The sequence below is a fragment of the Triticum urartu genome, chromosome 1A (genome assembly GCF_056163025.1).
Source record: "Triticum urartu cultivar PI428250 chromosome 1A, HENAU_Tu73, whole genome shotgun sequence".
Lineage (NCBI taxonomy): Eukaryota > Viridiplantae > Streptophyta > Magnoliopsida > Poales > Poaceae > Triticum > Triticum urartu.
The window spans coordinates 307,445,574-307,458,165 of record NC_141873.1 but is presented as its reverse complement, the minus strand read 5'-3'; the positions used below and the strand labels follow the sequence as shown (position 1 = coordinate 307,458,165).

The window sequence follows — 12,592 nt, the reverse complement described above, 5'->3', positions numbered from 1 at the left end:
CGTAAAGGTTAAGTTCGTGAACATATATACAGATAGACCATGCAAGATGCAACTTAAACTGCTTATCTGACTGGCATGTTTACAATATGGAAAATAGGAAATAAATTGCGGCCTTGACATTAGAGGAAAACATATGAGAAGCCAAAGAAAGACTAATCTTGTACAGCTGGAACAGGATATGGATTAAACTGGACACATTACCACCACTCGTTTCAGTACTTAGTAGTCACCTGATAACCTGTGAGGTTTACTTTCTCAAGGACCATGTTTGTGGCAGTAACTTCATCATAACTGCCAATGGAGGATTAGTTTAGAGTGCTTAAACACAAAGAAAAAAAATCCAAAAACACGAATCAAAACACCTTAGAATTACCATAAACCAAGCACTTCTGGTCGTAAAACACTAAAGCGATCAACAAATTCTTCAAAAGTCCGCCTTGTCGGATATCCTAGACAGCTTATTCTTATTGCCTCTAGCACCCCCTGTATACAAAATATAACAGTGTCACTCTCAAAACGCTAGCTCTTAGAAAACTGCAGAAAGCCCAAATTTTGGCATAGTTGCCCCAATGGGGGTCGATAGCAAGTTTTCATAATTGGCCCAAAATTGTGAAGCACAACCTCCCAGAAACCCTAGGCCTGCACTAAGCCACCCTCCCAAGCGAGTGCACTGTTACTTCTCATTCCCAATAAGTAATGCCTCAACTCTCACTGCCCACTCTCCCGCATGTACCACACAATAACACAATGCAGCAGCTGAAAATCCTCAATCCCGACCTTGCTAGGCTGCAAGGGTAGCCACTCCCTCCCCCGGGCTCTGGCCAACATAGTGTGCCAGTTAGTTGCACCTTCCTTCAACTCTTCCAATGCCGGTGCTTATGCTTCCTCTTGGTTCTCCACCTTTCCTCCTATTCAATGATAGAAGTTGTATTTATGTTTGTGGAAAGAACAGCTACACCGAATGTATACTTCTACACCACGTAGAAGATTTCGGGATGGATGGTAGCGGCTACCCAGCTTTTGTTAGTGATGTCGATGGGGATTTGTTTTTAATTCTTTCCGAAACAAGAGCAGTATATGTATATATGCATAGCTGCTGTAGTGCCTTTTGTGGACATGGTGACTGACAGGAAGTTGGCAGTGCTACAATAAAGGGCGGGGGTGACTGACAGAGGAAGTTGGTGCCAATGTAGAGTGGAGACATGTCACAAGCTTTGGTAGATCGAATCTTACTTAATCGGTATCTGCCTAGATAGAATACATCATTTCATAGCATTTGTCTATTTTCATTTCTATATTAATATTGGTGTTTGTTTCAGTGGTGTAATTTGCTTTTGCTATAATTTAAGTTAACTGCAATCTAGTGAAATTTGCAAGTTAGTAACCCTTTGATTCATTTCCAGGTCGGCCAATGGTATGGAATACTTGTATACATAAAAAGATGACTTGATGTTCTCTTGGACCTTGTATAAATATCAGTATGTACACTGCAGTAAGAAAAGAAAAATAATCCAAGTACATACTTCCAGTAAATAACTAAAAAGGGTATTAATTTCTTACCCCACATCGAAGTTGCTGGAGAACATTACTGTTCTCAAAAATTGCTGGCTTGAGAACATTATTAGGCTTTATGCAGCGCATGTAATGTGGTTCTGTTGAGCTGAGAGTTTCTAACAAACCTTGTAATTGTTGCTGTTATGTTACAGATAAAAAAAATTGTCATAACAAATCTAGTACAGGCTGAAATAAAACAAGCAATGACTTCTTTACCTTAAAGCTCGAACCTATTGATGTGAACTTTGTGGATTTATTCGATTTAGTCGATTCTTCAGAAGGAGGAAAAAGACTTGAAACAAATGGAGATGTAGAAGCATGTAACAAATCTTGATGCTCGTTGACAGCATAATCTATGTTCTTATCTAAGAATAGATCCGTTTGGTATGTAACCTGCAAAAGAAAGAAGTTCTTAGTACATAAGCGTGTCAATCTCAACTGTAGAGACTCAGATGTGGTGGCACTACCTTGCCCAACTGACTAATCCATCACCAGTGTAAGTACAGATTCTACGTTGTATGATTGTTTTGGGGGAGTTCTTCTTTTTACAGCATTGATTATATTATAGTTGATGTCCAAGCGAAAAGAGATGAAGACATATATGACTGGAAAAGGTGGTCAGCGTACTATCACAAATACTCCCTCCATTCCAAATTAATTGAAGTTCTAGCTTTGTTAGTAAAAAGAAAATTGAACAAGTCTAAAAAAATTTAACATCTACAACACCAAATTAGTTTCATTAGATTGATAATAAAACAGGGTGTGACTAAAGCTCACTCAACTTAGACTTGGTTAAGTGTAAGACAGCAGACATCAGCATGTTTTTAAAAGTAATTTTTGTATTTTATGTTTTACTTTTTTCAGTTGCAAGTGAAAAAAAAATAGGAAATAAAAAGTCATGCCCGCAGCACGCGGTGAAAAAGAAAAACCCTAGTTGCACGCATGTTGGTGCACTTGCAATTACGCGCAGGGTGCGCCTCGTGCAACTGTACGCGAAGGGGCCGGCAATGATGAAGCTAGGAAGAAAATGGAGGGTGGGCTCAAAGTTAACGGCGGGAAAACTGAACGCCTTTTTGAAGGAAAACAACCATTACCTCCTATGTTGTCCAAATAAGCTCAAAAATTCCCAGAATATACTATTAGAAACATGTAGTATTTGCTGGAATTTTTCTGGATGGAAATATTAAATTTTAAACCAAAATTTGAATCTGTCTAGTAAAATAGCCATTATATGCTAATCCTTTTATCCAAATAGGCTCAAAATTTCCAACATTACTACCTGGAACATATAGTATCTATATCTATACCAATATAAAAAGACCCAAATGGGCAGATCCAAACCATATTGACCGTCAAGTCATGTTATCTAGCGGTTCAAATCGCTCCAATGTTGAGCACCAAACACGTTTAACACTCTAATTACCCACCACTGCCATTGGCTATAAGCACGTTTTGACTCAACGCTATCCCTTGAAATCTGCCATGTAATTAATATCCTACCATTCCCGCGAAAAAGTAATTGATATCTTAACAAATACCAACGTGCAACAGATATATCTTACCTAATATAACGCGCAACTAATATCCTACCTAATATAAACGTGCATTGCACGTACATTATTACTAGTTTACTAAAAAAATCTGAATGTTTTGAAAAAAAATATCAAATTTCCAATCAACATTTAAATCTGTCTAGCAAACTAGCCAATATCTGCTTAATCCTTTTGTCCAAATATTTTGATTTTTCCTTTGCAAAGCTTGCAGTAGTTGACTTACAATTAACTGGGACAGCTTCAGGTTTGACAGGAGGACTGCTTGAGCTACTCATATAGAAATTGTGCATATTCATATTCTTTCTCTTCATTTTTGTAAATCTACAAATAAGTTGCATTGAACGTCAATTAACAGTTCATGAACTAGTTAGAGATTTGGCCGTCGGTGCGTGGGCGCGGGCGCCGCAGTCCTAGGCTCACTAGCTGAGTGCACGGGCGCAGGCGCAAGCGTGTGGGCGTGCAACACTCCCCACCGGACAGGGCAACCAGTGGCGCTGCCTCACCGGTCATCGGCTGCAGCTTGCCCCGCGTCCGCTCGTTAGGGTTGGAGCTTCCTGTTCAATCACCGCGTTCACTCCTACTGGCGGTTGTGCGTGTGTGAAGCCGTGGATGGCATGGCATACTGCACGGGCTGAGAGCTGGTCTGATGGGCTGAGCAAGAATGGTATTAGTAGAAAAGTTTGATTTATTGGAGGGCAGGCTTCAGCATGTTGAAGCCTGCTTAGTAGATTAGCCTGTAGGGGGCGGTGTGCAACTTATAGGAAATTTTCAAAAAAAAAAAAAATCAACCAAAAATTTGGTTGCATCTGTGAAATAAAATAGAAAGCAAAAATAAAAAAGAACCACTAGGCGCGTGGAGTGTGGCGCATGCAATTCAGTTGTACGCGGGCGTGCAACTGTAGTTGCGTGTGGGCAGCGGACGTGCAACTTTAGTTGCATGGGGATGACGGGCGTGCAAGTGTAGTTGTGCGCGGCCAGACGGGCGTGCAACCGTAGTTCTGGACAGAAACAAAAAGTAGAAAAAATGATAAAGAAGGCGTAAAACGTGTACCAAGGAATGGGAAAAACCAGAAACAACAGTTGCACACAGAGCCGACGAACATGCAACTGTAGTTCCACTAATGGAAAACAAAAAAAAAATGGAAACCCATAAAAGAAAGTAAGAAAGGCGTAAAACGTGCAACAAGGAACAAACAGAAACCCCAAAAAAGAAAAAATCACACAAATCTCCGTGTAAATTAGACGGTTATTTGGCATTCACCATGTTTTATAATCCAACATTGTAACTCAATAGACCAGAGGGCAGCACACAAAACTTTCTTTAGCAGACATCAAGCTTTGGGAGTTCAACTTGATAAATTCTTGTTTAATCAATGTTTAAAAATACAAATCCCATTATAGGGCAGAAGTATGTTTATTTGTTGTTGGCTCTTGATTATGTAGAGCTCCAACAGATTTTGAGCTATATTTCATTCAAACTGGTATAGTCTGAGATTCCCTGTTTTGCTGTCACTACTCACTACGACGAATGCATCAGCAGTACAAAATCCAACATGTGTTCTACACAACTGTCTATTCACTAAGACAGACTTGAGAAATTTGACACTTACATTTCCCGCATAGTGATGAATAGTAAAATCAGACCGTGAAAATTTTGGCCTGCTGAAATGTGGATTGTCCTTGAATTTTTGATATAGCTTTTCAGCGAATGTTTCATGGTTCGAATTTCGCAACATGCTGAAGTATAAGATAAGGGATGTTAGAAAGAATCAGATAATAATCAAACAGAAAAGGAACCTACACCAGTACTTGTACATACCAAGTCTCATCCAGTAGAGCAATTATCCCCCCTGGTTTCTGCATTGCAGGAAATCAGAAATCAGACATGATATTTCATAGCATGGCTCAACCTCATTGGAACCGATCAGTGGATTCTATGTAATCACAAGATATGCATATAACTGAGATATTCTAGTCTGTTTACCAATTCTGACCAAAAGCCAATTTCACATCCAGTTCTGGGTTTTACTTCTATATAGAAAAAAGGGTCAAAATGAGAGGTTATTGTGTGCCAAGTGCAAACTATCAATATAGGAAAGTGTATATAGATAATAAGAAGATATGTTGCAACAAACACCAAATGTTGTAGCAATTGGGCCTTAGATTATTTATTATTGGGCCAAAAGGCCGGGATATGCACATGTACAAGAGTATGGCAAAAATGCAAGTAACACCATATGCAAGAGAGAAACTACACAACTACAGTAGTACAACTAGTATACTTAACAGTTCACCTTCTCAATGAGATCAAGAATCTCTTGGTTGTCCACAAACTGGATGTAACTCCAATCAATCTCTTCTTTTGTATATTCTTCTTGCTCCATCTTGAAAACATGCTGCTCACAGAAAATTGTAGAATTAGTGTAAAACTTAATGACCATAATATAACATAAGTAGAACATTTTATCAGTTAGACCTCAACTCCCTAACCTGATTAAAGTGTTGCTGGAGCTTCTCATTAGTTAAGTTGATACAGAACTGCTCGAAACTGTGGCATAGCAAAAAATCAACATACAGAAGGTATCATCCCCCATATCATGAGTAGATAGTTTCATGTCAACTGGTAGTAATTACTAATTAGAGAATTATTCTGCAGATAGCATCGAGTTGAAGATATTATAGTGATTTATCTCTACACTATTGTATTTTCATGCCTAAAAGCAAAAGCATGCTTCCCTATTTTTCTTCCATGTTCACGTGCTTTCACAAGTTTCCTCTGAGGCACATGCCATGTCTACTATTTGTACCGAGACACACACCATTTTCTACTTTTTACAGCAATCAAATGGGAGCTCTTTCTTGCCCAATAAACGCCATCAATAAATCTAACCAGTGCTGGTTCAGTTTTGTAATACAGATACCCGGTCAAAGCATAATCGCAAAATCACACTCAATCTTTCGTAGCAGCAGCATGTTTCTGTGCAACTGAGCAATTGACTATATAGCAGCTTGTAGCAACAACATGCAAAGATGTGAATGCTACCATCCAATAATGAGATCTTTCTAAAAATGCCAATACTATATTAGCAACCCTGTTGTCGTGTTGCTACAACCAGTTGCAACAGAACATCCATGTAACTGCAAAAAAAAGAACGCATATAACTTCCAGCCTACATGATGTATTCATTAATGTCAGCTACACAATGTTTAGTCCATCAAGGTTTTCCTATTAGGGGTAATGTTTTACAGTAAAAAACGTCTTGAAATCTTAACTATGATTCTGATTCTGCATATATAAGTCACTGCATACATTTAACATAATAGCTATATCTCATTTGGTGGAATAAGCCAAGTTTCTCTGTTTTGCAGAAGTGCAGCCTAAGCAGTGAAGTTAATGAGATATTTATACAATGACGTTCCTGCTGACTGAAAGGAACTCAACGAATAAAACGAATATTTCTTTGCAGCAAATACTCTAATTTATTGTTTTCTTAAGATTAAGACTGCATTTAGCATAGTGGTGGATGTGATAATCTTATTAGACTAACCAGTTTTTACATATTTTATGTTGGCTAACCAAATTATGTTCATTCTTGCTGCCATTTTCCAACAACAGATTATAAACAAGTTCAGCACGACACAGTTCAGCAACTGCAAACTGAGCCTAACACAGGGCCAAATGCAAAAGCATTCCAGACAAGTACCTGTTTGTCTTGAAACTTTCAAATCCATAAATATCCAGCACACCAATCAAAAGCTTCGAAGTAGGATCCTGTCCTATTGTAGTATTGATCTTATTCACAAGCCTAAAGAACAGAAGTGAAAGTTATTGTTCTGGCAATGGCAGTGACATAATAGGTGGCAACATGACAAGTACCTTCTAGACTAATGTTTTGAAACTTACCAATCAAACAAACGGGAGTAAACCATTCTGGCCAATGCATCTCTACTAAGAGCTGCTGCTCGTGAATCCAAGTTTCTTACAATACTCTCACCACGTGTTACCATAACACGCTTACATAAAGATTCCTCCAAAGACTTTTCATCACACCTGCAGAGTGTTGCCAAATGCATGTCATGTCAAAGATGACCGAAAAATACTGTGGACAGAACCCTGGACCAGGAGTATTACATGAAAAGCTCCGCAGCTGTCCGGAGATGGAACTGGGATTTGTCATCTTTGGGTACAGAAGAATCTGCTTCGCTCCCTTCTGAAAATTCCACATTGCCCAGATGAAGAATAGCAGCTACAACTCTGAATATGGCATCCTGCGATGCAACAGAAATCCTAAGCAAAGATGACCTTTCTGATGAACTAAGCTAGTTTCAAACAAAACCTTGGGCTACCTGCTCATCAGAACTAATGCCTACAATATCCATTGCTCTCCTGGTTGCTATATATTCTGAAGAATCATCCATTCCATCAAGCTTAATGCAGTTAGACTGATTGAGATAGTGAAACAATGAGGCATCTCCCAATTTATATCTCTCACGGTCCTGAAACACAAGTATTTGAGTACAGATCAGAAGTTGTAGTTAATGTGGTTTGCCAAAAAAGATAAAAATGGCAACTAAGAGCACAAATCATAATGGCTACCCTAACTGAAACAGGTAAGCAAATAAGAGGCAATACCAACACAGTGTATTATATATTTTATTTATGCTTGCTGTTAAATGCCTGAAGAACTTAATAGCAAAGAACTATTTCCTACAGAGAAAGTAATTTAATAATGTGGCATCTCAACTGACTAAGTGTATAACGCAGTATCTCTGATGGCACAGATTATGTACAGATGGTATGTTTGTACCCAGTTTGCAGTTTTCTCTTACACAGATTATCCAGAAACATATTGGTATCATATCATAAAAGCACCCCATATGATGGCATGCAGAAAGTTAGACAATATAGTACAAACAACAACAACAACAACAACAACAAAGCCTTTAGTCCCAAACAAGTTGGGGTAGGCTAGAGGTGAAACCCATAAGATCTCGCAACCAACTCATGGCTCTGGCAGTTAGAAAATATAGTGATTCCACAAATTTCACTTACAGTATCCTACACATTAATTTGATTGTGTCGGCCATGTTACCTCTGGTGGTGCAGCACATAGCATGTAAAAGCAGTGATAATTTCTTTCTGGGTCAGATATTTGACAGACACGAGATCTTTCCAAAAGGTAAGTCCTTATAGCAGCTCCTGAGATCTTCCCATTCTGATCAAACTGAAGCTCAACAAATTTGCCGAAACGACTGCATTATGAGGCACAAGAAATGTGTAGAGCCATATTGTAAGAAGAAAAACGTAAACTTCTGCTAAATACACAAACACTATCAAGGAAAACAAGGTAAAGTAACAGAATCATAGTTCCATTGAAGTTAATTACCTCGAATTATTATTCCTGACTGTTTTTGCATTTCCAAATGCCTCGAGAACAGGATTGGACTGTGGTAATCGAACAGGTAAATTAGAAAACATAAGTCAGTGATATAACATTATCTTTAATTAATGAAATACGAATTTGATGCAGTCCTGAAGAATGAAGGGATGGATTACAAAATAGTCAAAAATGATAGCCCATAATCCACGTATCCACTATTTCATGGTTGTTTAAGAGAAATAGAGCAATAATGAGGGCCTCACCTCCAGTACTTGTTGTTGCACTGACCTCCCATCAGATTCAACTTTGCCACCCATAAAAGCAAGATATTGCATAAGCATTTTAGTGCTTTCTGTCTTACCAGCTCCACTTTCGCCACTCACCAAAATGGCTTGACTGGTACCATAATTCATCATAAGCCTGCACCATGGGTATATTAAGATATATATACAAATTCCAACACACAAAAAAAAACTCAAAAGCTCATTGTTTTCTGAAAACACACCTATATGCACGGTCTGCCATGGCAAAAGGATGGGGACTCAGCTCACCAAATTCGGCTCCTTTGTACATTTCCATCATATGATCATTATAAAGGTGAGGAAGTCTTTGAAACGGATTTACAGCTATCAATATGTTCCCAGTATAAGTCTGGAAGAACAGTTTAATCAATTAAATGTCACCATATTAACAACTAACCAATTAGAGCAGGTCAAACATAAATAGTGTTGATAAATTCCAAGTTCCATAATTGTACAAACTACAAACACTAAATGGTAAACACAACTACACAAGTGAAATGTTGTAGACTACAAAACATAAGAACTGACAATTGTACAGGTGTAAATTCATCAGATAATTCAACTAGCAGCCTAGAGAAAATGTGTGCATTATCAAATATCAATAGCATAAGAAGAAATCATATACTGCACCACTCAACGCACATATATTTCATTCATTCCATATCTTGACTTCAAGTTCCGGAGAACTCCTGGTTCATGCAGATAAGCTAGCCTTGTCATATCCTCAACACCACATCGTTTTACTTCTACATCCTTAGGATAGACACTTGACACATTGGCAGTAACCTGTAATAAGATAAAAACTTGAGAGTAAGTGCACAAATGTTTGATTTTAGTTAGGAATTTCTTTCAGTGCATTAACTTACAATTAAAAGCTACAGGCATAGGATTCTGGCACTAGCAAATTCACAGTTGGAAGCTAAATAATGATTAACTGAGATTTAACAAATATTTCAGGAGAAAAACGTAATAGCCCTGGTAGCATGAGTAGAAATGATCCACGTTTGGTTTATACACATTCTTAAATTTTAATTTTCAAGAAAGAATGCAAGTTATCGAGAAACTGAGAGTACCTTCTTCCCAGAAGTGCAGTTTATTATTAATTCATCCCCATGGACCTCCTCCACCAGACCATCAATCCAAGCCACATCAGCATCCTCGACCCAAACCTGAGAACCCACTGTAAAGCGGCCCATGGATGCCTACAATTGAATATTCATAAACGCGTGAGGAGGGCATGGCATTGTGAACGAATGACATTGTTAACTGACTGAATCAAAAACTGAAAATAATAATGATAACAAGCCAAAATATCAACGAATGATCACAACCCTGGAGCAACATTACTGACAAACAGAGAGTCGAGCAGTTATGGAATACCAAATGCTACAGGCCCATTGTGTCAGTGTTACAACTAGTAATTACAAATACACAACCTAAGTTTGTTCATCAAAGAATAAAACGTAAACTGGAAATGAAAATAAATTTTCAGAAAGCATCATTATACATTATCCCATTATTTAGGTGGACATGATTCAAGATGAGGAACAGAAAAGTGAGTACAAATCCTAATTTTCTCAAGTGATGCTAGTCAGTAATATCATATAACCCCTATGTCAGTGCCATTAGGCTCAATTCCCTATGTAGAGTCCTAAAGAGAACATTTCTGCTAAATGACATTGTACTCATAAGACTTAACTAGTCAACTGCCCAAAGTGGAGTAGGAACCAGCTTCGGATATTTGTCGCTTGTTGAGGTTGACGAAATGCCAGTTCTTTGTGGCTGCTGCGCATTGTTTCATCTTTTTGGCACTCGTAGTTTGGGTTAAGGTGGAGTAGTTGGGAGGCCAATTGAGATGCATGTAAGAGCATCCTTGAGCTGGCAGTCGAGGCCTGGGAAAATGTTAGCTAGGACCAGTGTGTGTGGGATGTGTGCCAGGTACAATGTGGTGATGTTCGAGCTGACTTGGGCAAGGGAAGAAGTGATGCGTCAAATCTTCAATACATTTGACAAACTGAGGATACGGAGATGTTACCAACAGGGCCGAAGCTTAGCCATCAGTAATCAGTTACCGACTGGATCAAACTAAAGTAAGAACTACTGCAATATGTATCTGATTCAAGCATTTTAGTTCTACACTGAACCCATTCGCTCTGTTTTTAAGCTATTACAGCCAAAAAAATACCCAGAAAATTCATACCAAACCAGCAGCTAGTGTCATGGTCAGACCATCATACGATGAAACATATGTATCAGAAAATGCACTATTGGTGCCTTTCTTCCCCTTGAAGCATACAAGCACGGTTATCGGATTGTCCAGACCACCGTGGAACCCCGATCCCGGACCCTGCTGGACTGATCCAGATCGGGGCTCGAATTCGCTGATCGCCGCTCGCACAGAACAGAAGCAACGTACCATGTTTGCCGCCGAAATCCTCGTCAATACCGCCGCTCGATCATGCGGTCACGGTCGCCGTCGCCGCTGGATCACCGCCCTGCCGCCATTGACGTCGTTGTTGACGGAGGGCGGCGCAGCGGGGAGATGTGCGGGTGGACGGTGGGGGCGGGAAGGGTCAGCAGGGAGGGAGGCGAGCTCTGGGGGAAGCAGGAGGCTGCGCGCTGGGAGGAGCAGGTGGCGCGCGAGGTGGACGGAGCACGGTGGAGGCGGCGTGTTTGGGTGTAGAGACGAGACGACGACTGAGGCCGTGACAGGCTCGTTTTTTTTTTCTTTGGTACGAGTAGCGTGGAAAGTGGGGTACTGTCGAATGAAGAATGCAACCAATCAGAGGGGAGATCCTCCCCTAATTAACCTTTTGGCCCATGTCTCGACCTCTTCTTCGCTTCGCCTCAGCAGTCGAGGGGGGCACGTGCGGCGACCGAGCAGTCTACTAGCAGCCCGGCCGAGTTCGATGGTTCGCACGTGTGCTTGTTCGGCGATAAGGGCCTGCAATCCACGGAACGGCTAAATTTCGTGTTTTGACTTTTTTTCTAAACTTATTAAAGATAGATCTGATTCTAGTTTGAATTTTTTTTCAAGATTTGATCCTTTTGCTACCGACAGGGATCATGGCGGTAGGGTATAACAGCCTACCGCCAAGGACCCTAGCGGTAGGGTTGCACGCCTTATCGTCAAAAACCTTCTAAGTATTGAACATAGTGTGTGCTCGTGCCTACCGTCAAGCACTTTGGCGGTAGGTTGTGCAGGCTACCGTCAGCCCGTTTGGCGGTAGTGATGTTTTCAACCGCCAAAGTCGCTGACGGTAGGCTGTTAGACCCTGCCGCCATGGACTCTGGCGGTAGCAAAAGGGTCAGATCTCGAAAAAAATTCAATCTAGAGAAGATCACGAATAGGTTTTAGAAAAGGGTCAAAACACGAAATTTTGCCCCATGGAACAGCTGAATCAGTCCACGAACACCAATGATGAGGACGTCATCTAACGTTAGTCGCATTCGAATCAACCGAACGTCATGCGAACACAACGAGTTTCATTAACATTCAGATACAATGATTGATATTTCGATCATTTAACTAAAAAAACTAGACCCTATACCAGACGACCACCTTGTACGCGCAGCTGCCCTGCCGCACCATCATTGTTGTCCGTGTTGTCGTCCCCGTCCCTCCAGCATCGTTACGTCACCGGAGGGCCGCGGCATCCTTGTCCGACGGCTGCCTTCCACTCACGGAGGAGCCTCTCCGTCTCCTGATGCGTCGTGCGAAGGGTCGTCGTGGCCAGTGCCGACATGGCCTTCGGAGCCTTGGAGGCGGCCTTGTCGCGACCGGTGTTCGCAGAGCGGTCGC

General features: G+C 40.5%; 1 protein-coding gene across 1 annotated transcript in view; it reads right to left on the bottom strand.

Moving 5' to 3' along the window:
- LOC125507008 (myosin-6) overlaps positions 1-11,562 on the bottom strand; it is a 29,991-nt gene extending 18,429 nt beyond the window's left edge. Inside the window, exons 1-19 of the mRNA XM_048671713.2 lie at positions 11,207-11,562; positions 9,864-9,992; positions 9,433-9,576; positions 8,994-9,139; positions 8,752-8,908; positions 8,495-8,553; positions 8,201-8,360; positions 7,455-7,604; positions 7,240-7,376; positions 7,012-7,158; positions 6,812-6,913; positions 5,598-5,655; positions 5,402-5,503; positions 4,927-4,964; positions 4,718-4,844; positions 1,771-1,947; positions 1,561-1,692; positions 374-483; positions 231-291 (exon numbers count right to left, since the gene is read on the bottom strand). Coding sequence (XP_048527670.1) covers positions 231-291; positions 374-483; positions 1,561-1,692; positions 1,771-1,947; positions 4,718-4,844; positions 4,927-4,964; positions 5,402-5,503; positions 5,598-5,655; positions 6,812-6,913; positions 7,012-7,158; positions 7,240-7,376; positions 7,455-7,604; positions 8,201-8,360; positions 8,495-8,553; positions 8,752-8,908; positions 8,994-9,139; positions 9,433-9,576; positions 9,864-9,992; positions 11,207-11,209 — 2,139 coding nt within the window. The 5' untranslated portion in view covers positions 11,210-11,562. The remainder of the gene's footprint in view (positions 1-230; positions 292-373; positions 484-1,560; positions 1,693-1,770; positions 1,948-4,717; positions 4,845-4,926; positions 4,965-5,401; positions 5,504-5,597; positions 5,656-6,811; positions 6,914-7,011; positions 7,159-7,239; positions 7,377-7,454; positions 7,605-8,200; positions 8,361-8,494; positions 8,554-8,751; positions 8,909-8,993; positions 9,140-9,432; positions 9,577-9,863; positions 9,993-11,206) is intronic.
- Positions 11,563-12,592: the final 1,030 nt, after the last annotated feature.